This window comes from Myotis lucifugus, unplaced genomic scaffold, assembly GCF_000147115.1.
Source record: "Myotis lucifugus unplaced genomic scaffold, Myoluc2.0 scaffold_18, whole genome shotgun sequence".
Lineage (NCBI taxonomy): Eukaryota > Metazoa > Chordata > Mammalia > Chiroptera > Vespertilionidae > Myotis > Myotis lucifugus.
The window spans coordinates 2,805,489-2,830,787 of NW_005871066.1; the positions used below are offsets into that span (position 1 = coordinate 2,805,489).

Here is a 25,299-nt window from a genome sequence, read left to right on the forward strand (position 1 = left end):
ACACAGGATGCCCTCTTTTAGAGAATCGCTTAGTATTCTACAAGTTTATTATTGTCAAATGGGAAGAAGAAACTAACAGTCAAAATATAAAATAGGAGCACCGTTATTATTTTCAAATAATATTGTTTAAAATGGAGAATTGAAGATGACAAACCAAAAAGTCTCTACGAATTAATTGTTTAGTAAAAAATCCACAAATACATGTATTACAAAATACACTTGAAAAATAAATACATTAACAATATCTAGTATATATAATGAAAACATAATTTTGTGAATATTAGCAGAAAAAAACGTTAAATTCCCAGGCAGACTTAATAAGAAATATGAATTGACTGTATTAAATATGTATTAACTCCACTGATAGGATTTTTGTCAAGGGCACTTGAAAAGCAAGATGAATAATGGAGGGCATATATCATGTGTATGGATGTGAACATATGGAATTATAATGTAAACGTGTGGATTCTTCCCAAATTAATTTATAAATGGAATCCCAATTATACTCTCAAAGGGATTATCAAAGTATGACAAGTCTTCAGTACGATAAAGGTGGCTTTACATTCTGTGAGAGAAGAGTGATTTATTCAGAACATTATGGTTAGATCATTGAGAACGTAAAGCCCACATTGTATTATGGTGGGGTGAAGTCTTGAATGAAAAGGAAGCGGATGGTGTTTGTCCACAAGAAAAAAAATCAAAATTTCCAAAGGTCAAAGTATCATATACAAACAAATGTCAAGTGACAAGCCTCATTCAATATTTGCAGGTTCATTGATCTAGAGAGTAACCCTTCGCCTATCTCCTAGGCAAAGTGTATTATTTTAAAGATATAAACACTTCTTTAAGAATAAGGCAAAGACCTGAGCTATTTTCATTGTCCGGCTCCTTAGTAATTATTTAATCAGAAGCCTGCAGTAAGGTGAACCTTGAGATATAAAAGAACTGAATGGTATTTTCTAGATTCATCTTAATAGGTTCTTTGTACTTGGACAGAAAGCAAACTATTGATTCTGTTAAACAACAACAATTCAAATGGGTAAATTTTGAAGATCTAATCGGCTTTATTGAATGATTCATGAATTGGGCAGCCTCCCATCCAGCAAGTAGAAAGGAGCTCGGCTGGGCCGTGGAAAGGAAAGGTTTTTAAAGGCAGGGGTGGGATGTGGGGGTGTGGGGTGGGATGCGGGGTGGTGGCGTTATTAGCCAAGAGTGCATTGTTTCAGCCAGGGTTGCCCTCCTGAGGGGTCGGGGAAGGGCCTTCCTGCAGCGAGTGACTCCAGGTTGACTGGTTCCAGGCTGCGTTCCTGCACAAGCCGACACTGCAGCTACGTTTGGCATTAAGTCATGGTTTGCTGCTGCGGGCTCAGCTCCACTTTGGTCTGTTTGTTCACAATTCTCATATACTGATTTTATTATTGGCCTGTGTTCTCGCTCTTACCTTTTCTTTACTCCCTTTCCCTCTCCATCTCTCCTTTCTTTATTTCATTTTAAGTTTGTTTAAAAATAGTAACATGTATCATAAAAATTCAGGTATTACAGCAATATGTAAAAGTTCCAGCTCCCTGTTTTTATCCGCCGCCCGCCCCCTTCCTGAAGTCAGCATCTTTCTTCCAGGTCACCCCTCGCCATTGGCTGTTCCTCTCACGGTGCTGTTTGTGGATGTTTCCCTCAGAGGCCACCTTGTACAGTTTTGGGCAAATAATAGGCCTTCATATATTTTGTCGAAAGAGCGAGTGAAAATTGTAGACATATGCTTAATTTGCTTTAATTCCTTTGCAATTCAACCAACTGGTATTTTAAGCAGAGTCCTGGGGCTTCTTTTGAAGAGACAATATTCTTCTCCCAGCCCCTCCAATTCCAACACTTATGCATCCCTACCCGTGCATATCTTTGTAATGGTTTCCGTTAAGTTGAAAACATTTCTTTATGTTAACATAATAATCTAATATTTTTTCCCTTCCAGCTGCCGTTGCCGCCGTACTGCACTGGTAAGATTGTTTTTCTCCTGTGGTCCTCTGTATGCAGACCGTTATAACTTACCTTCGCTATCTTCCTTCGCTGTAAGGGGATCATTTCAGTATGACCAGGGTGAATATATATAATCACATGCAACACAGGAATCTGAAAAAGTAGTTTAATTGATAAATCAGGTCAGAGTAATAGAATTTTTTAATAGATTCATTATTGAAGAGGTTATATTTGAGACTCTATTTCGCTTAACAGTATAGTGTTCATGTTGTGAAGATTAATTTTTTTAATCTGGATAGAGAGAAATATGAATTTCATTAATCAGACATTTCTGAAATGGTAATTCAATGACATTTATAGTCTACAAATTTTATTGAACTTGGCTTAAAGTATTTTCTGTTTCATTTTAACTTTAAAATCTAACTTGAATGTGTTTTCTTATAGAGAGAAATTTTAGTACAGACGTAAGACATACTGAGCAGAAAAACAAATATGGGTCCCATTGTATTTGCATGTTGTTATGAAATTATCTGCAGATTATTAGATAATTATTAGTAAGTTTCAGCATTGTTGCTCTGTCGCTCTTGTTTTTGCAGGAGCCACATAACACACCTCTTTGAAAATGATCGTCATTTTTCTCACCTCTCAACGTTGGAAAGGGAGATGGCTTTTCGCACTGAAATGGTTAGTTTTCATGTGGTATTTGATTGTAGTATTTTAGAAATCTAAAAATGTTAAGCTTTTTCTTACGGAGATCTTCAACGATGTTCCAGAGTAGAAAAAGTGGACATCTTCCATCTCATCCCCCAGGTTAACACCCAGGACACAGCCATTTCTCGTTTCATCCACACCTCACACACCCCCTCTCCTCAAAGCAGACGTCAGTCTTACATCATTTCACCTGTAAACACTCTCATGTATCTTCTGGAAAGGACTTTTTTGTTGATGACAGTCCCTTTATCACACTTGAAAACAGTGAACAGCAATTTTTAATAACATCGAGTGTCAATCCCTGTGTAAGTGTCTCGATTGACTTTTTTTTTTACAGTTAGTGTGTTGGTATGTTTGAATCAGGATCCAAACATTGCATTTAGTTGATGTATCTCTTATTTCTCTCTTAAGCCTTTCAATCTATAAGTTCCTCTTTCATTTTTGTTTTCCTTGCTATTTATGTTTTGAAGAAGCCTGGCCATTTGTCCTATAGAATTACCCTCAGTAATTCATGTATTTAATATGTTCCACTGTCCCAGATGTCCTGGAAATTGATAGATAAGAGTCTCAATAGCTGAAGGTTTGATTTTTGGGGGGAGGGGCAGGGATACTTCAGAAGTGGGGCTATGCACTGACTGTACCATGTGAAGAGACATGTGTAACTGGTTGTCTCACTTTCTGTGATGTTGAGATGGATCAATGGCTTTAGGTATTGTCATAGCTGGCCCTCACCCTAGATCAGTTATTTCATTAGGATTTCCAGATGATGACTATCTATTCTATTACCTTTTCTGCATTATTGACTGTAACTCTTCTATAAAGGACTTTCCCATAATACTTATTTGGTTTCTCTGGGGTGTACCTCATACAGGTAAGGCGGGGTCCTTCTTGATTCTTTCTAGATACCACTTTTCAGAAAAATTAGTAGGTTCTCTTGCATCTTCTCATTATGATCTGATGGGTTGAACGTTGTATAAACTTACCCGTCTGTAGGTGCTGAGAGCCTTGCAGTTGGCTCTCTGTCCCCTTGACAGGACCTCACCAGTGTCCTGTAGCTTCCTTACTTTCTGGTCCTGTAGACATTTTATCTCCTGGCCTGGAGTTGTCCAGTTTTTCAAGGAGCCCTGATTCCTTTCAGTGGCAAATGGTATTTAGAGACCACAGTTTTGGTGCTAGATATGCTCATTGCTGCTATTTTATGTTAGATTGGCCTTTTAAATAAATTAGAATTAGGAAACAGTCTTTTTAAGAGAAAATAAATCGTGAATTTATCTTCATATTTTTAAATTCAAATTTAGTATTTCATGGTTTTTACTTATTTTATATTAAATTTGTATCTTTTCTGTTAGCCTGAGAATGTTGGTTTGAAATTACTTACTTTTGAAGAATAATAGTGCCAAAGGTATTGTTAAAAATGTGATTAAAATATGATAGCTGGAAACAAGTTAGGACTTTCTTGCATTTCAATATGACTTAAGGATACATAGTAGGGATGCACAGTAAAATTGCTGTATCTTAAAGTTATTGGAAATCATCTCCCAACTTGATAGTTAATTTCTTTCTTTAAAATTTTTTTGACATGTAGGTATTTAAATTTGTAATTTTATGATTAGTAAGATATTTACATGATTCCAAAATCAAACTTACAGAACAAGAATTCAAATAAGCTGTTAGGAGAAACATTTTTGGCCAGGTAAGAATTTGTGGCTCATGGTAAATTTTAAGTTCCATAGCAAACCACTCACCCTATTCATAAGATAGCCTCCTCCAACACTTACATTATATGGGCTTTCTTAAATGAGGTATGCTGAGCTATATTATTTTTTTTTTAATGTAGAAACTATTTTTGAAGCTCTTTTGAACCCATTTGTTTTAGTTAAGACAGTTATACTAAAATCTGTAGGTTTTTGCAACCTAAGAATTTATCAGTGGTTAGAAAACTGTGAAGTTGATTGTAGCTATTACTTACTTGATTGCTTTGTTTTTGAAACACAGTGTACTTTACGCTTTTTTAAAGCTAATAAGAGGTACAGTAATTATGTGCTTTTTATTATAACTGTAATATGTGCTTATTTCAGGGATTGTATTATTCCTACTTCAAGACTATTGTGGAAGCACCCTCGTTTTTGAACGGAGTGTGGATGATTATGAATGATAAGCTGACTGAATACCCCCTTGTTATTAATACATTAAAAAGGTTCAATCTTTACCCTGAGGTAAGTTAGTTTTTTCATTGTGATTGTCTTACTTTAAAAAAGAGTGTTATTTGTATTAAATGCTAATTCTAAATCACAGATATGATTCAAAATAAAATTTATTCTATTTTTAAAAAGAATGTATCTCTTCTTGGAAAGGAATGTGAAGAGCATCATTAGTTTGAAGGGTGTTAACAGATGCAGTGGGGACTGTTCTGACTGCGTGGCTTAGGAAATGTGCAGATTGTCTGGGAGGTGTGCTTGAGGGGAGTGTAACAGGGCAGCACCATTCATGTCACATGTCACTGGCCACAGTGCTTCTTCCTTCTCTGGGACGCTTCCTTTAACGGCAGGTATATTCTTCCGGTGGCCCACCCTCCAGGCGAGGGAGGAAGGCAGTGACATCAGTAACTGGTTTTGGCCTCCCCTTTACCATCCCTGCTTTCAGGTGACACATCCCTGAGCGTCCTCCAGGGCCCAGCGGAGCCGTGCCTTCCTCAGTGCCGGCCTGTGACCTGATGGGTGGTGCTCCAGTTGTGCCCACTTCCCCTGGGTCCCTTTTTAGCACACCGGCTGCCAGCAGCATGGGCGCTATAATGGGCCTGATGCCAGCGCCGGAGGCCTCGGTCTCTGCAGGGCCCCGAGCCCTGGCTGGCTCAGTACCAGTACCGAGCGGGGCTCCCGCTCGTCTCCCAGTGAGTGAGAGGAGTTGAACTTGCAGGTCAGGGAGTTAGCCCGGCTGATGGATGGGCAGACAGGCCGGTAAACCGCCCCGGCTCAGTGCTCTCCTGCTTCCCAAGGCCTTTCTATAACCATATGCACATTTGCTTCTGCAGAAAGAGGATCCAAGAAAGATGGGATCACATGGCACGTGTTTTTAAAATAAATGTCTTTTGTCTTTTAAGACTATTTATAACCATTTCCCATGTCATCTTCTCTTCCATAGCATCCTTTTTAATGGCTGTGTGCACAATGTACCATTGTTTATTTAGTTCATCTTTTATGAAAATTCTGCTTGTTTTCAACTGTTTAAAATACCCTAACACTGCAGTAAGCATTTTGAACTCAGTCTTTGCACATATCCTTATTTTTTACACTGTAACCTGTTGATGTGGAGCTGTTGAGTTTAACAGAATACATATTTGAATGGTTGTACATGTCGCCAAAGTGCTTGCCAGGTAGGTTACAGCAGCTGAAATTCCCCTGGCAGTGTTTTTGAGAATTCTTGTTTACTGAGTCCTTGCTACTGTGAATAATCCTTTGCTCTCTCTCTGTGTGTGTATGAATTTACAGGAAAAAAAATGCATTTACACCTTAAAAAGTGCATTTTCATGCCCTTTGTCTAAATTGCCATTGGAATTTTATAAGAGCTCATTCATTATGTGGAGAACGTTAATACTATGTTATATGGATACAACATTTTCCCCAGCTTTTTGTTAGCCTTTAGCTTTGTGCATGATGTGTATGTATTATATCTGTGAATTGTTTTAATTATTATTTTCTTTTATTCATATATTAAAAAAATCTTTTTAATTGTGACAATTATGTTTTTAAGATTTACATTTTTAGTTTATCTGGAGTTTGTTTCAGTGTCGTGTGGGGTAGAGTCTAATGTTTTTCCACAGTGGTCGTCTGTGTGACCTACCACTTAGATGTGTGCTCCATCTTCTCCCCACATTCATTATACACAACATTATTGTACGTTTATCCTTCTGTTTTTGTTTTTATTTTTTACATATATCTTTATTGGTTTCAGAGAGGAAGGGAGAGGGAAAGAGAGAGAGAAACATCAATGATGAGAGAGAATCATTGGTCGGCTGCCCCCTGCACGCCCTCTACTAGGGATCGAGCCTGCAACCCAGGCATGTGCCCTTGACCAGAATCGAACCCGGGACCCTTCAGTCCGCAGGCTGATGCTCTATCCACTGAGTCAAACCAGCTAGGGCACTTGCTTCTGTTTGGACTTTGTATTTAATATGGCCTTCGGTTGCGGTCCTGAGGCAGACTTTGAGATTGAGATTTCCTGCGGGACGTGTGTGGAAGGGATGCCCTTAGGGTCAGTGCCAGGAGGTGGAAGAAGGAAGCAGGATTAGGCAGGAGGAGGAGTTGGGCTGTGATGCAGTCGCTATAAAGACAGCAGCCAATCCCATGGGAGCCCTGGAGCTGGGAGGGCTCTGCACAGTTGTCCTACCTGGAGGCAAGGGCTCTGGGACTAGTCAGTCAAAGGCTGTAGTTGTCCTTGGGCAGTGAGGGTGACCGTTAGTGAATTTACGCATTAGCAGAGGGTAGTTCCCAGAGAGGGACTCAGCTGAGAGCTGCCAGCTACCATCCTCCCAGCTGCTGGGGCGGGAGGGCCACAGGCCTGGAGGTCTGGGTGGCAGTCCACCACCCACATGGGGTGCTTTGATCTGTTGGCTATTCTTGTGCCAGGATCACACTATTTTAATTGTAAGAAATACTTTTATGTGTGTTAGGACAGTCTCTTCAGTTCTCTCCTTTTTGTAATTCTTCTAGATAAAAGTTCCTGACAGATACTTGAAATTTGTTTAGTGTTGTTTTATGTGTATGAATTAATTTGAGGGAGAATTCACATCTCAAAAAATTAGATCTATTCAGGAAGACATCTCTCTGATTGTTCAACTCTACTATGTTCCTCAGTAGTTCTATAGCTCTTGACCATATAAATCTTGCATGTTTCTGGTTATATTTTATTCTTGCTGGTGGGTGAGTGTTTGGGACTGACCAGCGAGGAGTCTGTGTTGGGGAGTGTCAGACTCATCTTAGTAGACTTCAGAGATGCCCAGTAGATGGTACCGGAAGGGAAAATTGGACAATGATCAAGTATCTTAAAACTATTCCAGTAATGAAACTTTAGAGGCTAATATCTTTCCTCATAATGTCTCTATTTTTTAAAAATTAGGTCATCTTAGCCAGCTGGTACCGAATTTATACCAAAATAATGGACTTCATTGGCATTCAGACCAAGATCTGCTGGACGGTCACCAGAGGGGAAGGACTCAGTCCCATCGAGAGCTGTGAAGGCAAGTTTCTCTCTGCGACCTTGTCCAGTAGGTTGTTGCAGCCCAATAGACTTACCCAAACGTACGGTCTGAACAACCACCATTTTATTCTGCTTACGGATGTGAGGAGTCAGGATATGGGTGGGGGTGCAGGGCTGGTCCGTTTCCCTGATGTGAGAGGCCTCAGCTAGTCCCCAATGGCTGGGAAGACTGGTGTCACCTGGGGGGGCTGCTACACTTTCCTTCTGGCTCCTGGGCCGCGGTGACTGCGAGGCTGGGCTCAGCTGGGGCGCCTGCATGTTCCCTTGCCAGGCAGCTGGGCTTTTGTATAGCGTGCACCTCAGGGTGGCCACTTGGGACCTCGCCTCAGCAGTCACATAGTGTGGCTTCTGCGTTCTCTGTTGAAGTAGTCACAAGCCCAGGCAGACCCGAAAGCTGGGGGGAGACCCCGTACTCCCACACGAGGAGTGTCTGTCCACGGCTGTTCCCCTTCCATCTGAGGTCCGCAGTAATGGTGTGTGTATGGATGGAAACCAAGGCAACCATTTTCAAAATAAGCATGTTTACTATAAACTGCCAGATGCATGAAGTAATTTCTAGAGCATATGTTTTGTTCATTTAAAGGATTGGGAGATCCTGCTTGCTTTTATGTTGCTGTCATTTTTCTTTTAAATGGACTGATGATGGCATTATTCTTCATTTATGGCACATACTTAAGGTAAGACTGTTCATTGGGAATATTTTAGTTTGTGTTTTAATAATGTTTACTAGAATAATCTAAACAGTGAGAGTAGCATTAAAATGTGATTCAGTTTTATAAAAATGCCATTTCTGATATATCTGCTTATAGATATAAAATTACTTCCCATTTGGATGATTTCACCATTGTCATGGCCAGCCAAACTGAAAATCATTAGAGGTTTAAATACAACCTGGTGGGCTTATGCGATACATTTTAGGTATTCGTAAGCATTTGAGCATAAGCAATATGTGTTATTTACATAAAATGTAATGGGAAGGACCACTCATTACCAGGTGATGTCAGTGGCTCTTCCTTTTCTAATGTTAAACTAGGAATATATTCTGTGCAGGTATTTACCATCCGACCTGATTTACTAGTAATTGAGCAGCATTCCTGCCCTAACCAGTTTGGCTCAGTGGATAGAGCGTCGGCCTGCGGACTCAAGGGTCCCAGGTTCGATTCCAGTCAAGGGCATGTACCTTGGTTGCGGGCACATACCCAGTAGGGAGTGTGCAGGAGGCAGCTGATCGATGTTTCTAACTCTCTATCCCTCTCCCTTCTTCTCTGTAAAAAATCATTAAAATATATATTTTTTAAAATTGAGCAGCATTCCTAAAACTGAAAGATTGAGCATTTTCTAAGGGTTTTTCTATTTATCGCTCTCTTTTTTGACCAATCTCCACGCTATTTACTTATTGAACTATTTTACCATGAGAGTATCCTTAGAACATTCTTTTTTCCTGCTTGCTGATTCTTCGTATGACAGAAGTATGAGCATAGTATACGTGTGCTTTTCAGTTTGAGTTCATGGGTTTGAATCCGCTATTCTCCCATTGTCTGCTTTACTTTGCAAGTGTGGCTTTTCATGTTAGTGCCTCTGTTGAGTTCTTAGCTCAGTGTTTGAGGATACAGCAGCTACTCAAAAATTTTTATCAAATGCGGTAGCAGGTAGATCAGTTGAGAATATATTTGCATATAGATTGAAGATACTTTGATGCTAAGATTTCTGACTTAAGTCTCAGAACGTCTTTTTAATGATTTAATTGGGAGAGACTGAAATGAAAATACATGATTTAAATGTGTGAAAAATTTTGTTTTTGAAACGAGACAACTTAACCCAGAGTTAAGTTGACCAGGAGGACAGGCTGACTCGCGGGGAGCAAAGCCAGCGTGCCGTGTGTCCTGGGAGCAAGGAGGGGAGGCTGGGCGTTTGGTGCTCTTGCCGAGCACTGCCCATCTGTCTTACGGATGGCTTTATTACATTTGGGAGATTAGATTTTAAGTAAGAGAAGTTAAAATATGGAAATGACATTATTGCTGAGTCGCTAATCTATAGCCATGCTCTTTTTTCATTGCAAGAAGGATTTCTGTGCATTTATTAAAGTCATCATTCAGTATAATTTCCTTAAGTGCCTGTTATAACCGTTGCTTCAAAGGCTGAAGGTACAGTACCCACTGCAGAGTGTCCTTAGCTGTCCATTGTCCTAGGCTGTTGTGATTAAGGCTGGAGGGCAGCTTTATGGAAGCTCTGAGTCAGGTGGAACCTGTTAACATTGAGTTTTTATGTAATTTGAGTAAATGATGTGGGAAGCAAGAGTTACTGCCAGTTCTTTGGTTTGCCTTTACATTATTATCTATATCTATATCTCTATCTCTATCTCTATCTCTATATCTATATCTATATCTATATCTATATCTATATCTATATCTATATCTATATCTATATCTATATCATCTATATCTATATCTATAGCAACAAAGGTCTTTCAGGGCTGTACCATGGGGTTGAAGTGTTTATCAGCTTAACTGAAGTGGAAGTTATATATAGAAGAATGTTTCAGAAGGGATTGGGTAGGAAGGAGACCTAGTGAGTTAGGAGACACCGTCTTCTATGTGAGAATAGAATAAGGTAATGTTTGCAAGACACTAGAAGAATGCCTGCCCTCAGAACACATTTTTTAATTGAATGAAGTGAATAAATAAACTGAGCTCAGGGTTGCCATATATCAAAGGCACAGTAAGAATATATATCTATCACATAAACTTCATTGGCATTCTAGTTCCGGAAATATTTTTTCACTAGACTCACCTGAAGCTTTCCCTCTGTAGATTCCACTCTTTCCTTAGAGCTAGGTGTTCACTGAAGAAATGCACGTATAGCACTTGTGTACCCAGCTCTAGCCGAAGCTCTTCACTGTCATAAACTCATTCATCCTTAGGGTTAGCCTGTGAGGTCGGTTAACCATTTTATAGATGGGGAAACTGAGGCACAAGGACATAAGTAACTCCGAGGTCACGTGGCTGGTCAGGTGCAGATGGATCGCTTTGGATCCATGTCACCGAAATGTGTAGGAAAAAAGAAAATTATCAAGTTATTAAGCGTCAGAACTGAAGCATCTACATTCTTACCCCCTCATTTTATATCTAATGCACTCGAGGCTCAGAAGGTGAGTGAGACGTGTGAGCAAAAGTGGTAGATGTTTAGCAAGCTTAGAGTGCTTTACAATTTGCACCACAGCAGCTTTTGCATTTTCTGACAGTTGGTGGTCATATTGCAAAAGAAACTTTTTTAACCACTAGGGAATGCTGAAATATCAACTGATCAACCGTAATGGGGGAAAATCAGTTTTAAGTGTTCTAGTTAGACATCTTTTCTATGTAGCAAAATAAAAGGACCCCTGTGGTATTCTCTAAGGACAGAAGGGAGAGAGGAGGTGCTGGGGCACGTTGTGGAATGATTGGGAGTCACGTCGTGTCGTAGTGCTGGTAACGCAGCATTTCTTGTAGGTAGGCAGGGCGAAAAGTGCACCCGGAAACCCGCCTCCCTGGCCAGCGAAGCAGAGCTGTCTGCACTCATGGGAGGTGCTGCACCATAACCTGCATTATAGTGGAACACTAAAGGATTTCGAGGTGGGGAAGACAGGAAATGCAGAAGAATCATAGGAAAATATTGACATCTCACTACACAAAATGAACTACATAAAATTCAGGTTTCTGGTAGAATACACCATAAATTATACCAAGAGACTTTGTCACACAAATGATAAAAGAAAATGATTTCCCTAATCTTTAATGAGGGAAGCAGACCATCCAATAGAAAAAGGACAAGACTGTGAACAGGCGACTCACAGAAGAGAAAATGCACCTTGTCAAGCAAAACCAAACAAAAGCCAGCCCCACTGCGATGAAGCTGTGTGATAGGCAGGAAGCACAGCTCACAGCACCAGCGAGGGAGCGCTCCCACCGTGTGATGGCCAAGTGGGGCAGGCCCGGGCCCATCAATCTGTGTTACAGAGAAGGGGGAGGGATGGTATGGCGTTTTCTGGAAAGTTCACATTCTTTGACTTGGCCGGCTCACAGTTAGGTCTATCCTTTAGAACAGTGGTTCTCAACCTTGGCTGCACATTAGAATCACCTGGGAATCTTTTTAAAATTCTGATTTCTGGGCCTCATCCTCCGGAAATTCTGTTTCTTTGTTATGGGGTGGGGCCACAACATTAGTAACAAAGACACAGAATTTCTGGAGGATGAGACCCAGAAATCAGGATTTTAAAAAGATTCCCAGGTGATTCTAATGTGCAGCCAAGGTTGAGAACCACTGCTATAGAATGAAAGCACCAGCATTTACGTATAAGGGTGTTTATTTGAACTTTTTAAAATTATTACAGCAAGGAATTGAAAAATATCTATCTGTCCAGTAACAAAAGGGCGGGACAAATTGCATTCATTTATACTGTGTGATAGTTGACATCTGTTCAGAAGAGTGCCTTGGGTTACATGTATTGATTAGGAATGATCTTCATGATAAATTAATTAGAAAAGGAACCAATTCCAGAGGCATGTTAATAGTATGATCACGTTAAACTATGTTGGTAATGGGTCAGAGAAGGATCTGGAAGGATGGACGCACACATGTGATTGCAGGGTGGGCTGGGCCTGGCCTGGGTTCTGTGACCTGAGCACGTTTTCTCCTCTTGCAGCGGCAGCCGGTTGGGAGGCCTGGTCACGGTGCTCTGCTTCTTCTTCAATCACGGAGAGGTAGGCGGTCTCCAGGATATTTTCAAAATCCTTGGGGCATTTTACTTCCAGAAATACAAAGTTTATTCTATGATAGTCGAATATTTTTAAAATTTTAGGAAATTTTACTTATTGAAATGCAGGTTTCTTTTTAAAATTTAATGTCTTTACAATTTACAATAGCATTCTTTAAATGTTTGACCTTATTTTGATTCAAATTTTAAACACTAGCATTTATTGTAAGTTAGCTTTTCATCATCATGGTCGCTTTTATGTGCTACATCTGTTAGTGGTGAAGAAATCATGGGTCTCTATCGATGCTTTATATAACTTCAAACTGAAAGCTCACGGTGTAGCTGTTTCCGACATAGCCAGCCGTGGACATAGTTAACTTCCTGGTGTGGGGATAACTTATAGGAGCTATATCACACACTTCTGTTTTAATGTATTTATAATAAGCTTTGATAGACTTTAAGTATCCTTCGTGTTTTATCTTAGTTATAAATTTTCACATGCCCAAGGGCTTTCTTAGGAGACAGCTTTGTAGAAAGCATGGACTCTGGATCCTGCCCACAGGTGTTCAGATCCTGGCTCTGCCATTTGGTGGCTGTGGCCTGGACACATCATATCCTCTCACTTGCCTGCGTTTCCTCTTCGTACCTGGGCATAATGGTGTTCCCCATTCATGGGATTATCGGGGGCATTAAATGAATCATATGTGTACAGTGCCTACGACCATCTTTGACACATGGTAACTGCTCTATAATTGTTAGTCTGTATTATTATTAGTAACTTAGTTTAGATTAAAGTGTAACGTAAATTCAGGGTACCAGTGAAATCCTTTCACTAGCTCAGAGTTGTAATTGAATTCCTAGTAATGTACCTCTGACCAGTTTTCTTTCATGTTAAGTTTTGTGTGAAGGAAAGAGAGAGGTCAGCTTGCTTTTTGAGTTTATACACTAGTGGCTGCAGTCTTTGAAAATGCATCTTCGAAAGCTCAACCAGGAGTCACTCTGAACTTCACAGTGCTGTCAAGGTTGAACTTATAAAATATTGAGTGGGTTACTAATGGATATTGAATTAACGCATGGTTAGTATTTAGAATCACAGAGATTTAAAGCTGGAGTGATCTTATGGGGTAGAGCATTTGACTGATGATTACAATACAAACATCCATTAATTGGTTTGGTCTGTGTTTTGAGCAAAAACCAGGAATTATTTGGTTCTTTTTGACGGTGGATGCTGCTCAGTGTCATAGGATGGGCCATGGAACATAAAGCACAGCTTCTGTGCGCATGACCAGGAAACAGGAAGCGACTGCCAGCCACGGAGCACTGAGAGTTCACGTAGATGCTGCAGGCAGGGATCACGGAAACCCATACAATGTTATTAACAGTGTCACCCAAGAGATTCAATACAATGGGAACATGCGAAACCAAGTTTTGAAGAGTGCTGCCTGTCAGGCTGAAAGGCCTGCTGGTCACCTCAGTGTTAGGGGTTAATTCCGGACCTTCTGTTCTTCATATAATTTTGATACTCAAGAGACCATGAGCATCATTCCTTACAAGGTCTTTCTGGTTTTGAACGATGCAGTCCGACTGTTCAGTTCATCTTTCAGGTGGATAGATTTTTCATTTTTCAGCTACTTGCTATATTTATTTAGCTATGCTTAGCTATCACTTTCTTCTTAGGAAAAGGTGACTCAATGTGATTAGAATTGTGGTTTTACTAAAATGGTCAAGGAAATCATTGTACTCACACCAGTAAGTGTAGCTTAGAGTAGAAAAGGACCATTTTGAGTAATGACATATATTAAAATTGAGAGCGTACATTGAAGTTTTGGGTAAAATACTGGTGAGAACTCAAGGAACTGAGGACTATTTTATTATAATTTTATTTCTCAGGTTGTGAGATTTCTCAGACCCTTTTTTTCTGACTTCTAAATACTTTGCCTAAAGTGTAGGATTGCTGTGTGGGGAGGGGTGTCTACTCCAGCCGTGCCTGTCCCTGCAGTTAGTGAACTTCCCACAGGGTCACGTGCTCTGCCCCCTGGGATTGCTGGGGGCCTGCTAATCGGTGCCCTTCTTTTCTAGCAGAGCTATTTTAATCATGGAAGCGAGTGGTTTATGTGCCAGAAAATAGTTGTGAATTGTTCCTGGCTTTTAAGTTCTATTTCCATTATTTAGTTTGCTTTGAACTTGAGTCTAAGATAGTATATGACATACTTTTAAAAATAATCTTTCTCTCAGATGGTTTTTACAAGGGAAAATTTTTGCCTGCAGAAAAGAACTATAAAATGTATAATGTGAAAGGATTAACCCAATTATTTAAAACAGAAATTTAAATCCGAAACATGAAAACTCAATAAAGGATCATTGCTGAGAGTAATGATCGATAATATTGAAGTTATACATTTCATAATAAAATTACGCAGATGACTTCTAGGTTTTTCCAGTGTTGATCCTGTCCCTGTTCAGAGCTACTGCTAAGATGCAAGCTCCCACCTGCTTTAGATGCTTCCTCATGTGCGATACATGTATGCGGCATGCTTGACCCTTAGCATGATGCGCTTGAACAGCATTGAGATCAGTGTATAAAAAATAAATAAATATTTTTGCCCAATTTTGACTGTTAGGAATTTATTACATGTGAAATAGGTTTGTTTTGTTTTTTTCGTGATGAGATTTAAAAACTTACTCGCAATCATGACGGATGTTGTTTTATAAACCATGTTCACAGATGTAAAGATATGCACACATGAAAAGGAAAATCTTTTAAACCAAAGTAATTCAAAGTAAAGGGATTGCTTTAGAGGCATATCTAATTACCTTTTTTGTTACCTGTAACATTTTTCTGACCTGCATTAGTTTCTTAAATATTTTTAACTGAACTGAGATGAAAATATTAATATAGATGTACTATTTCTGATTACTTATTGACATAGTTATTTATATAAGATTTGGAAAGAAATTCTCAGAACACTTTGAAAATAGTCTCATAGTCCTTAGAATATTCTTGTATGGCAGATAAGCAGTAAATGATAACATTCCGATGTACATTAAAATGAAGCACTGAAAGGTGAAGTGTTTGGCTCTTTGTTGTTGACACTTCACGATGTTAATATTTCACGGGATCTGTGCTGTGTGTCTCCTGCTCACTAACATTTCCCACGTCCCAGTTTTGCTGTTGGTGGAAAGTTGGTAGCATGTCTGACAACGCACTATTTAAATTACGTGTGAACAAACCTCTCTGTGCGTAGAAACAGCAGCTCTCACCCGCTATGTCTCCACAAGTGTAGCCAGCACGCCTCACGCTGTGCATTCTCTCTAGTGCACCCGCGTGATGTGGACGCCGCCGCTCCGCGAGAGCTTCTCCTACCCGTTCCTCGTGCTTCAGATGTTGCTCGTGACTCACATTCTCAGGTAACTGACTGTTTTTCTTCTGCATTGAGTAACTGCAGCTAGAATTTTTAATCTTTCATAATAAAAACAACCAATATAACATAACTAAGAGGATGCCGATGCTAGGTGGAGTTCAAAGGTAGTGGGAAAATGCTTTCATCTTCTGACTATTCTCTACAAACAGAAGAACCACATGTCACCTTGTGACCTGCTACACCCAGACATGAGTGAACACAGACAACGTAAACCAGTTTCATGGAATGGAACCCTTGTTATGTAGGACGCCATCACATCTATTCTTTCCCCTCTACTCCATTATTGCTGGTTCTTACCTAATAAGTCAATTTGGTAACTGAGGAGTGGTCACCTGGATCCTTCAGTGCTCGTTTGGGGGCAGGCTGGAAAGAAAGAGTTGGACAGCAGAGCACAGAGGCAGGTCCTCTGGGGAAGGGGTGCTTGGGGCATAAGAAAGATGGGCAGGGCACCTCCTGTCCTAAGGGTTCCTCATTCTGTCAGGGGCACACCTTGTGGCCTCAGGATGCTAACATGGACACTTCACTTTGTGAGGATGTTAGGTGTGTTGGAGCTTTGCATTGGCTCACCGTTTCAGGAGGAAAGTAGTTCTTAAAACTAACCTACAAGATAAAAACACTTCACGCTCCTAAAAATCCTAAATTACAAGTAGGACCAAAGTGAGGCATGGACAGGTGGCTTCTGAGCGACCCCGCCTTTGGGTCCTCTTCTCTTGTCCGTGTCCTACCTGAGCAGGGCCTGCTTTTCTCCCACGTCCTCCCCAGTGTCTCTCCCTCCCCCCCGCCAGCTGCTCAGCCTGAGTCCCTGCAGGACTTGCCTGCAGACTCCCGAGCACTGAATGTGCTGCTCCTGTGCTCTTTCAGGGCCCCCGGTCTCTCCGAATGGGTCTACTGAGGGCATTACACGTCTTTGATTAAGAATTTGCCAAACATTGCCCTAATCGGTTTGGCTCAGTGGATAGAGCATCAGCCTGCAGACTCAAGAGTCCCAGGTTCGATTCCGGTCAAGGGCATGTACCTTGGTTGCGGGCACATCCCCAGTAGGGAGTGTGCAAGAGGCAGCTGATTGATGTTTCTCTCTCATCGATGTTTCTAACTCTCTATCCCTCTCCCTTTCTCTCTGTAAAAAATCAATAAAAATATATTTAAAAAAAAAAAGAATTTGCCAAACATAGTTAGGAAAAGTTCAGTGGTTATGCCGACCCAGCTGCCTCCCGCTCCGGCCGGCTTTGTTTTTATAGTAATAATGGGTATTTACTTCTCAAAGAAGGTTGTTGTAATTGAGTGTCAGGAGGCATAATTTCTAACCCACTGGCTCACTTTGCCCACTTTATGCTAGAACCAGATCGTGTTTAGAGATTCTAATTTGCAGCAGTTGGGAGCCACGCTTGAATGCTTGTTAAACTCACTGATCCTTATTCATCCTCTCAAGGGCCACGAAACTCTATCGAGGAAGCTTGATTGCTCTGTGCATCTCCAATGTGTTCTTCATGCTCCCGTGGCAGTTCGCTCAGTTCGTACTTCTGACTCAGGTAAGTGCTTAGTTCTCTAAACTGACTTGAGCGTGGCGTGTTTAATCATGCGCACTCATTGTATACAATTGTAGAACTGAGACTTATACGATTCTAAGTCTAGGATGTTTTTTGTTAATCCTTTTAAACCAAGTTCAGAGTAGGGGACTACGTAAGATTTACTAATAATGGGTGTTAATTATTTATCACTAGTGAAATGCATTGATTGAACTCACATTTGTAGGAATGCCTATCACTGTTATTTATTATTTGTTAGTGTTTAAAGAGGACAGGGGCTCTAACTTTAGGTATTTCTCTTAGGTGAATGCATTTCTTTATGAATAGTTGTGCATTCTTACACCTGGAGTAGATAAACATAGGATAACATAGGGTGGGTAGCTGAACAGTTTGTGCTTTATGGAACTCCCCTTCGACCTGTGATCTGTGTATCACGTCTTTCCATGCGCTCGTCTCCCTTTCCTTCAAACAGAGGTCTGTAGAACAAGGTCAGGTTCGCTTGTAGAGCGGGTCCCCCACCCTCCCACCCCCTCTTCTCCACTGTCACTGGGTCGTGTGAGTCACTCAGGCAGCACAGTGTTCCAGGGGACAAACCTGGTGAAGGGAACCTTGGTTTTCTTGCTAATAGGCAATTTGTTGTAGATTCTTTGGAGATAAACCACTTGATGAATGGAACTTACGTCATGTGTTTAAGTATTTGGCTGTTTGCAGTCTTTTACCCTGTTTGCCTAGTGGGAGGAGCATGGAATTCCATTTGAATTCCTTTCTCCAGGAAGGAGGGTGGAGAGGCATCATTTGAATAATAGCTGTACTTTCCTGGAGGTGCGCTTTCCCTGCTCAGTCAGTTCCTCGAAATACCCCGGTATCTCAGAGTTCTTGGTAACTACATACAGTTTTCCTCAAAACTATAAAGAAAGTTAAAATACCTTTGTAGTGAAAGTACTTCTTATTTGAAATTTGATAAATTTGATAACTAACACTTGAATATTTATGAAAGAAAACATTAATAGAGATATTTGTAAAGCATGACTAACAAACAGAACTTAATGTGTTATACACACATGCATTACATAATTATTTTTTGAGTTTAATGTAACTTCTTTAATTATGTACTAATCATAGTGTTTTAATTAAATTTTAATATTTTTTGATTGGGCAAGGCACTTTGTAATTTTACCTGTTGACAATAGAGTAACTCTGACATCAGAGTATTGTTTTGGTTAACCCACAGAGTAGATCATGTAAATGGTTAATTGAGAAAGCTGTGTATGGAAAAGAAAAATCAACCAATGTTTGCTATATTAATATATTCACCATATTCAATAATAAATTGATAGGTAAGAGGGAAAGTAAAGAACTTGCTTTCAAAATAAATAAAAATCAATTTGAAACAACAATAAAAATGATCCTTTTTTATTCTTACAGCTATTCATTGTATATATAATTTTTATTTTTAACTTAATTTTTTTCAATTTCAGATTGCATCATTATTCACAGTATATGTTGTGGGATACATTGATATATGCAAATTACGGAAGATCATTTATATACATATGGTAATGGTTTTTAAATGTTTTTTTCCCCTTGAGTTTGACCTCAAAACAAACTCCTGATTAGTATTTGATTTGTTTATGTTAAAACTGGTCGTTCCATGATTCTATAACTAAAACAAGTGTCTTTCAGAAACGGTGACATAATTAACAGGCCTGTTTTAAATAGGCCACCCAGCAGTTTTAAGTTAGGTCATATTTTCTGATTTGAGGCTGTGCCTGACTTGCATGTTATCTGTAAGAGGGATAATTCATTAAAGAGAAACACAGAACGTCATTATCCGGGGCCTTCTGTTGAAATGACGAGGGTGTGCATTTGCTGAGCTCTGCCTGTCCGGTGACCTTTCTGGTTTCGAGGTGTGGCCTAGGGCCTGGGCTGTGTTCCCTTTTGAGCAGTTTGAATTTTGTCTATCGTGGGCATGTGCAATTTCCAGGATAATAATAAAACTTTATTTTGTTCTTTGTGCATTAATTATATTTTTCTTGGATTTTTCCAGATTTCTCTTGCACTTTGTTTTGTTTTGATGTTTGGAAACTCAATGTTATTAACTTCTTATTATGCTTCCTCTTTGGTGATTATTTGGGTAAGTGTTCTTTAAGTACATGCTGTTTTGAAATGAATGGTTTATCCATTTCTTTATCACCGGCTTGGGATTTGTGAGGGATTTTCTGTAAGAAGCATCTCAGTGAAGCACCTAGTGCATAGAACACCCACGTATTCACTTCCAGGACAGGAGAGAAGCACAGCAGAGGTTGCTATTGGAAAGCATGGCACTTGCTTCATTGTCTAATGTGCCCTTTTTCCTTCCTCATCTCTTCTGTCACCTGAGCGTTGGTCCCAGGGTGAATTTCTTCTTTATCCTGTCATCCTCTCCCCTTTTTGGTTTTTATCCGATTCCTGCTTCCCTCTCTGACCCCCTTTCCTGCCTGTGGCTTCTCCCAGCAGTCTCTCCTCCTTGTTCCACGGGATCAGAGGCTCGACGCCTTGGGTGTTAGGGTTTTCCCGTGTTGATTTGCATGAAATAGTCAGGTAGTTTAAATCAGTGGTAATTCAGTTAGAGTTGCTAGATCACCACAGGGTTAGATGATCAGGACACCATGGTAGGGAATTGGAGCAAACGGAAAGGCCACCTACCTCCCCTGCCACTTTGGTCAGATGGCTTTCTAAATATAAATTTTCCTGAATGCAAGGACTTCAGAGGGGGTTATGCCTTTTTTTATCAATGGGTTTCCCCCATACAGAGTTTTGTAACCCTAAGAAGGAAGAAATTGTTCCTCTGTGTAGTCTAGGTAGGTTTCTGGAAGACCAGCACATATTGTCCTGTCTTAAATGAAACGTGTTCTACTTCTTGAATAATCATTTAAGGTGCAGGGCATTCTGGCTTTCTGGATTTCTAGGACCCATTAGCACATTGGAACCTCCTATCTCTTTGTCTCATTTTACAAGTAACATTTATTTAAGATCTTATTCCCCAAGGTCTGCTTCTCTCCAATCTGGACCAACACCCTTTCAGGTTGTGTGGCCTGAGGATACGTAGTCACAGAAAGTAGCAGTTAGCATGAGGTGATGCTGTGTTTCCAACAAGGATAAAAAACCTCATTAGCTGAGTTGTTGTGCTGAGATTAAAGATAGTTCTTATGGTTAGTGAATTGTGTGTGTAATTGGGAAATGTGAAAACGTGCTCAGTTCTCTATTTTACATGTGTGCATGGGCGAGTCCTGCTGTCACTCAGGCTGAGTACATGACTCTTGACACTTGTGCCCAGGGAAGCAGTTGAACGGAAGATGCATGCCAGTCACATCTCCCCTAAGCACAAGTGCAGGGAACTTCTCTTCGTTCAGTTGAGCACTGCAGTGTGTTGGGTCTCCTACTGGGTGCTCGACATTGAGGGGTGCCGTAGGTATGAATGATGCGTATTTATGTATAGATGTTTCACATTTTTGTTGTATAAAAACACGTAATGCTAACAGTTACAGAATATAGCATGTTTTTGCATATTTAACCATAAACAAACATTTGCCTATTTTTATTTATAGTTATCACTTTGAAACGTGAATCTTAACACATTTTGTGTTTGCAGATATTCTGAAACTTGTTTGCAGATATTCTGAAACTTCTGAAAAGATTTAATTTGGGTTCATGTGTTTATGTTTTGATCTCTAACCATATTTTTGCCAAGTTTGAAGTAGATTTGGATCACGATAGGGTATTATATTTTTGGAGTCTATCATGGACTTGGACGTGTTTATCCTAAGAGCTAATAATATTTAACTTAAGAAAAATCTTATGACTGTAAGGCATCTGTCTGAAATTCTGAATTTGTTTTATACTTCTTGATTCTTAGGTGAGTCAGAGATATAAAATCATTCATAAAAATTAATACATGGTGATTCTTTACAAAGTCGCTAACTGACCTAATCTACTTTGGTTAAAATGGGCTAGTTCTTGAAGTCAGTGAGCTTGTGGTGATGTTATGTGGAACATTGACAGTGTGCTGGATTTTAGAGTCTTGCGAGTCTTATTATTTAGAAGTATTTTCTGGCACTTGGATTTATACGTATTAACTGTATGCTATCTTATTTTCTCCATGTAGGGTGTGCTGGCAATGAAACCACATTTTCTCAAAATAAATGTATCTGAACTTAGTTTATGGGTAAGAATCAATCTATTTCAATACATATATTTTCCCTCTCTAAAATATGCCATAGGTTTTATGTTTTACTTTTAACGAAATGATCTATGCAATCCAGGCAATCTAACAGTTTTATTACACATTAGGGCTCAATTTCAGGTATCAAATTGCCCTCTCATGACCCAATTTAAGATTTATATTTGATAGGTAGTTAAAGAATTCCAGTTTTATTTATTGTCCATGTTTTTTCCTGAGGCATGGTGCATGTGTAGGAAACTGTTAGTAGAGGGGGACTTTAACTACAATTGCTGTGTATATCTTCTGTATAGTATATTACTTTTTATAATAAGTTATATGTCTATATTTTTAGTGATAGCCCCTGGATTTTAGAGGAACATTAATTTAATGTGCATTTTTTTTAACATTTTCTCTTGGATGCGGTTATTTATTTAGCATGTGATAAAAGCACTTTTTCTTCCTGGGCTGTCTCTGAAATGGCTATGCAAAGCATCAGCTAGTTTTTGTTTTGTTGTGCTTTTCTTTTGAAGGTCATCCAAGGATGTTTTTGGTTATTTGGAACTGTCATACTCAAGTATTTGACATCTAAAATCTTTGGCATTGCAGATGATGTAAGTGCATTTTCGCTTAAACTTGAAAGACTTGAAAAGAATCAAACAGGCTAAAAACAAATTATTTGGGTTATTAAAATACCACTATTTAAACCAGATTCCAAGATGAAGTCTATTCATCTTTATTTTACCTATTTATTATAGTAGAAGGTAAATATGACTATGTGTAGTCTGTATTCTTTACAATTAATTTCTTGATAGAATTGTTATATTGGTCTTTCCATATCACAAAGATGATAATTTTTTAAATTTATCTTTATTGTTGAGAATATTGCAGATGCCCCCATCGCCCCCTCTATTAATCCCCTCCTCCCATCTTCCGCCCAAATGATAAAATGTTAAGGTGCGCAAGTTCTAGAGACCTAAGCGCGTGTTCTGAGGTCCGTGAGTCCTGGTTTCTCCCTGGTCTCCCTGTAACCCCCTCTTGTCACAATCAAGGTGCTGTCTTCACCTGTTGGTCATATTATATAGTCTTTTCTTTCTTCCCCTCGGTTTTCTGGTCAGTTCTTGTGAAAAGTTTATTTATGAGCCTTTATATGTAATTGATTCCAAGTTAGTTTTATTGAGTTTTGTTGTTCTGCTTTGGTTTGGGTTTTGGGTTGGGAGGGAAAATAAAAGGAGAATTTTGCTTTATAACATGAATTAAGGACCCTTCGTAGCATAATTTTGCTTTGGCTGTTTTACTGTGCTATTTAGTAAGCATGTTAATTAAATTTAAAAAGAATAAACACAAGAACCAACATGGAAAGAGTAAAAGTAAACCACATGTTTTCTGTAATTTATTTTACTAGCAATTGGCTGTCCTTTGTCCTGCGCTAGCGGATTGATGCCATGGTTCGGGAACTGGGCTCTGAAGTCCTGGGACCTCTGTGGACGCGTCCCTGGGGCCCATCACTTTTCGGTCCCCTTGCCCGACCCCTTTCACTGGGCAGTTTAGCTTTCATCTCCTATACGTTGCACATGGATACAGGTTCCTATGAACAAGGGAAGTTTCTGCTGAAAAAAGATTGAAAACAATTAGGCTACTAATGGGTGGTCTAGAACCTCTGGAAAGATTTCTAAAAGTATAACCCTGTAGTCTAAATGTGTTCACGCATTCAGTGTGTACCTGCTGAGTGGCTGGCAGGAGAGTGCACCCTAGAGACACAAAACTGATAAGACATGGAATGGTGGGGGAGAGGAGCAAGTCCACGCGGCCACGACACAGTGTGGCTGCAGGAGTGCTGCCCGCTGCAGGGAGACACAGTGTGGCTGCAGGAGTAGTGCCCGCTGCAGGGAGACACAGTGTGGCTGCAGGAGTGCTACCCGCTGCAGGAGACACAGTGTGGCTGCACCAGCACTGAGGCACAGCGGGTCAGGGAGGCTCCTAGCAGCCAGCTAGGAGGTGGGAGCAGAAGGTGATTGAGTTACCACGATGTGGACAGGGAGCAGGGAGAAAAGTGAGAGAGCCCAAGTCCTAGGTTTGTGGAATTTGTCGCCTCACTGGGGAAGACAGATGAGTTAGGTGTTGATTCAGGCTGAAGTTTTGCATATATGTGAAATGGGCTTTTCTGTTTTATTTAAATTACTATTTGGATTTGGATTGATATTATGTATTCATATTTTCAAGCACCACCTGTTTGGCTTTATTGTGTTTCCCTTTGTCACCGATTCTGTCATCCTCCTCCTTGCTGCTGTGGGCTTGTTCTGTAGCTTTTTCTGGTGCTTGAGGGAAAGTGTGTGGCTCCTTTGTTTTCAGCCTCTCTTATTTTAATAAATACATTAAAGCTATAAATTTCCATACAAGCAGGACTTTTTGTGTGTCTCTTACAATGAACTATTTTATGATTCTCTTTTTAACCTTGAGGTTAAGTTTTATGTTATTTAATTTCTAGCCAAAAGGATTTTTAAAGCCCTTTATAGTTATCATTTTCCGATTTTATTGTATTTGTGATTAAAAACATACAATTAGTACTATATGACTGAAATTTATTACAGCATAGCATGTGAACTTTTTTGAAAACATTTTACTTTTGTTCAAGGATAACACGCATTCTCTCTTTGTGAAGTTTGTATTTTATGTTTGTGTGCTTATTAGTAGTATTATTCAGATTTTATATTAACATTCGTCTGCCTTTTCTATTTTAGTCGTAAATATTTAACATCTCTATTGAACACTGTCCGCTTACCTATTTCCTCTACAGTTTTTAGGTTGTTTTCTTTTAAATATATATATATATATTTTTTTTAAATATATTTTATTGATATTTTACAGAGAGGAAGGGAGAGGGATAGAGAGTTAGAAACATTGATGAGAGAGAAACATCGATCAGCTGCCTCTTGCACACTCCCCACTGGGTATGTGCCCGCAACCAAGGTACATGCCCTTGACCGGAATTGAACCCGGGACCCTTCAGTCCGCAGGCCGACGCTCTATCCACTGAGCCAAACCGGTCAGGCTAAATATATTTTTATTGATGTCAGAGAGGAAGGGAGAGGGAGAGAGAGAGAGAGAGAGAGAAACATCAATGATGAGAGAGCATTATTGATTGGCTGCGTCCTGCAGACCCCCGACTGGGGATCAAGCCTGCAACCTGGGGTGCATATGCCCTGACCGGGCATCGAACTGTGACCTCCTGATTCATAGGTTGATGCTCAACCATTGAGCCACACCAGCCAGGTGGTTGTTTTCTTTTATACAAACTGAATCTATACAGTTAAATGTAAAGATGCTCATGATTGGTATGATCGTGCTTTGCTGTTCATTTTGTCAGTGTATGATACTAGCCGTTCTCTTCCATATCATCTTGCTTGAATTCAGTTTTGTGAGACATCATAGTCGCTGACCTTGGCGTCTTTGGTTCAGTCTCTGGTGTATCTTGTTCTCTTC

General features: G+C 39.8%; 1 protein-coding gene across 1 annotated transcript in view; it reads left to right on the forward strand.

The window, feature by feature from the left end:
* Positions 1-1,962: 1,962 nt before the first annotated feature.
* The window catches only part of DPY19L1 (dpy-19 like C-mannosyltransferase 1), a gene marked incomplete at its 5' end in the record, with an annotated part of 40,494 nt that continues 17,157 nt past the window's right edge, over positions 1,963-25,299 (forward strand). Inside the window, 12 exons of the mRNA XM_023751005.1 lie at positions 1,963-1,991; positions 2,568-2,655; positions 4,761-4,898; positions 7,798-7,918; positions 8,522-8,615; positions 12,620-12,677; positions 15,987-16,078; positions 17,522-17,621; positions 19,097-19,174; positions 19,666-19,752; positions 21,763-21,822; positions 22,350-22,430. Coding sequence (XP_023606773.1) covers positions 1,963-1,991; positions 2,568-2,655; positions 4,761-4,898; positions 7,798-7,918; positions 8,522-8,615; positions 12,620-12,677; positions 15,987-16,078; positions 17,522-17,621; positions 19,097-19,174; positions 19,666-19,752; positions 21,763-21,822; positions 22,350-22,430 — 1,026 coding nt within the window. The remainder of the gene's footprint in view (positions 1,992-2,567; positions 2,656-4,760; positions 4,899-7,797; positions 7,919-8,521; positions 8,616-12,619; positions 12,678-15,986; positions 16,079-17,521; positions 17,622-19,096; positions 19,175-19,665; positions 19,753-21,762; positions 21,823-22,349; positions 22,431-25,299) is intronic.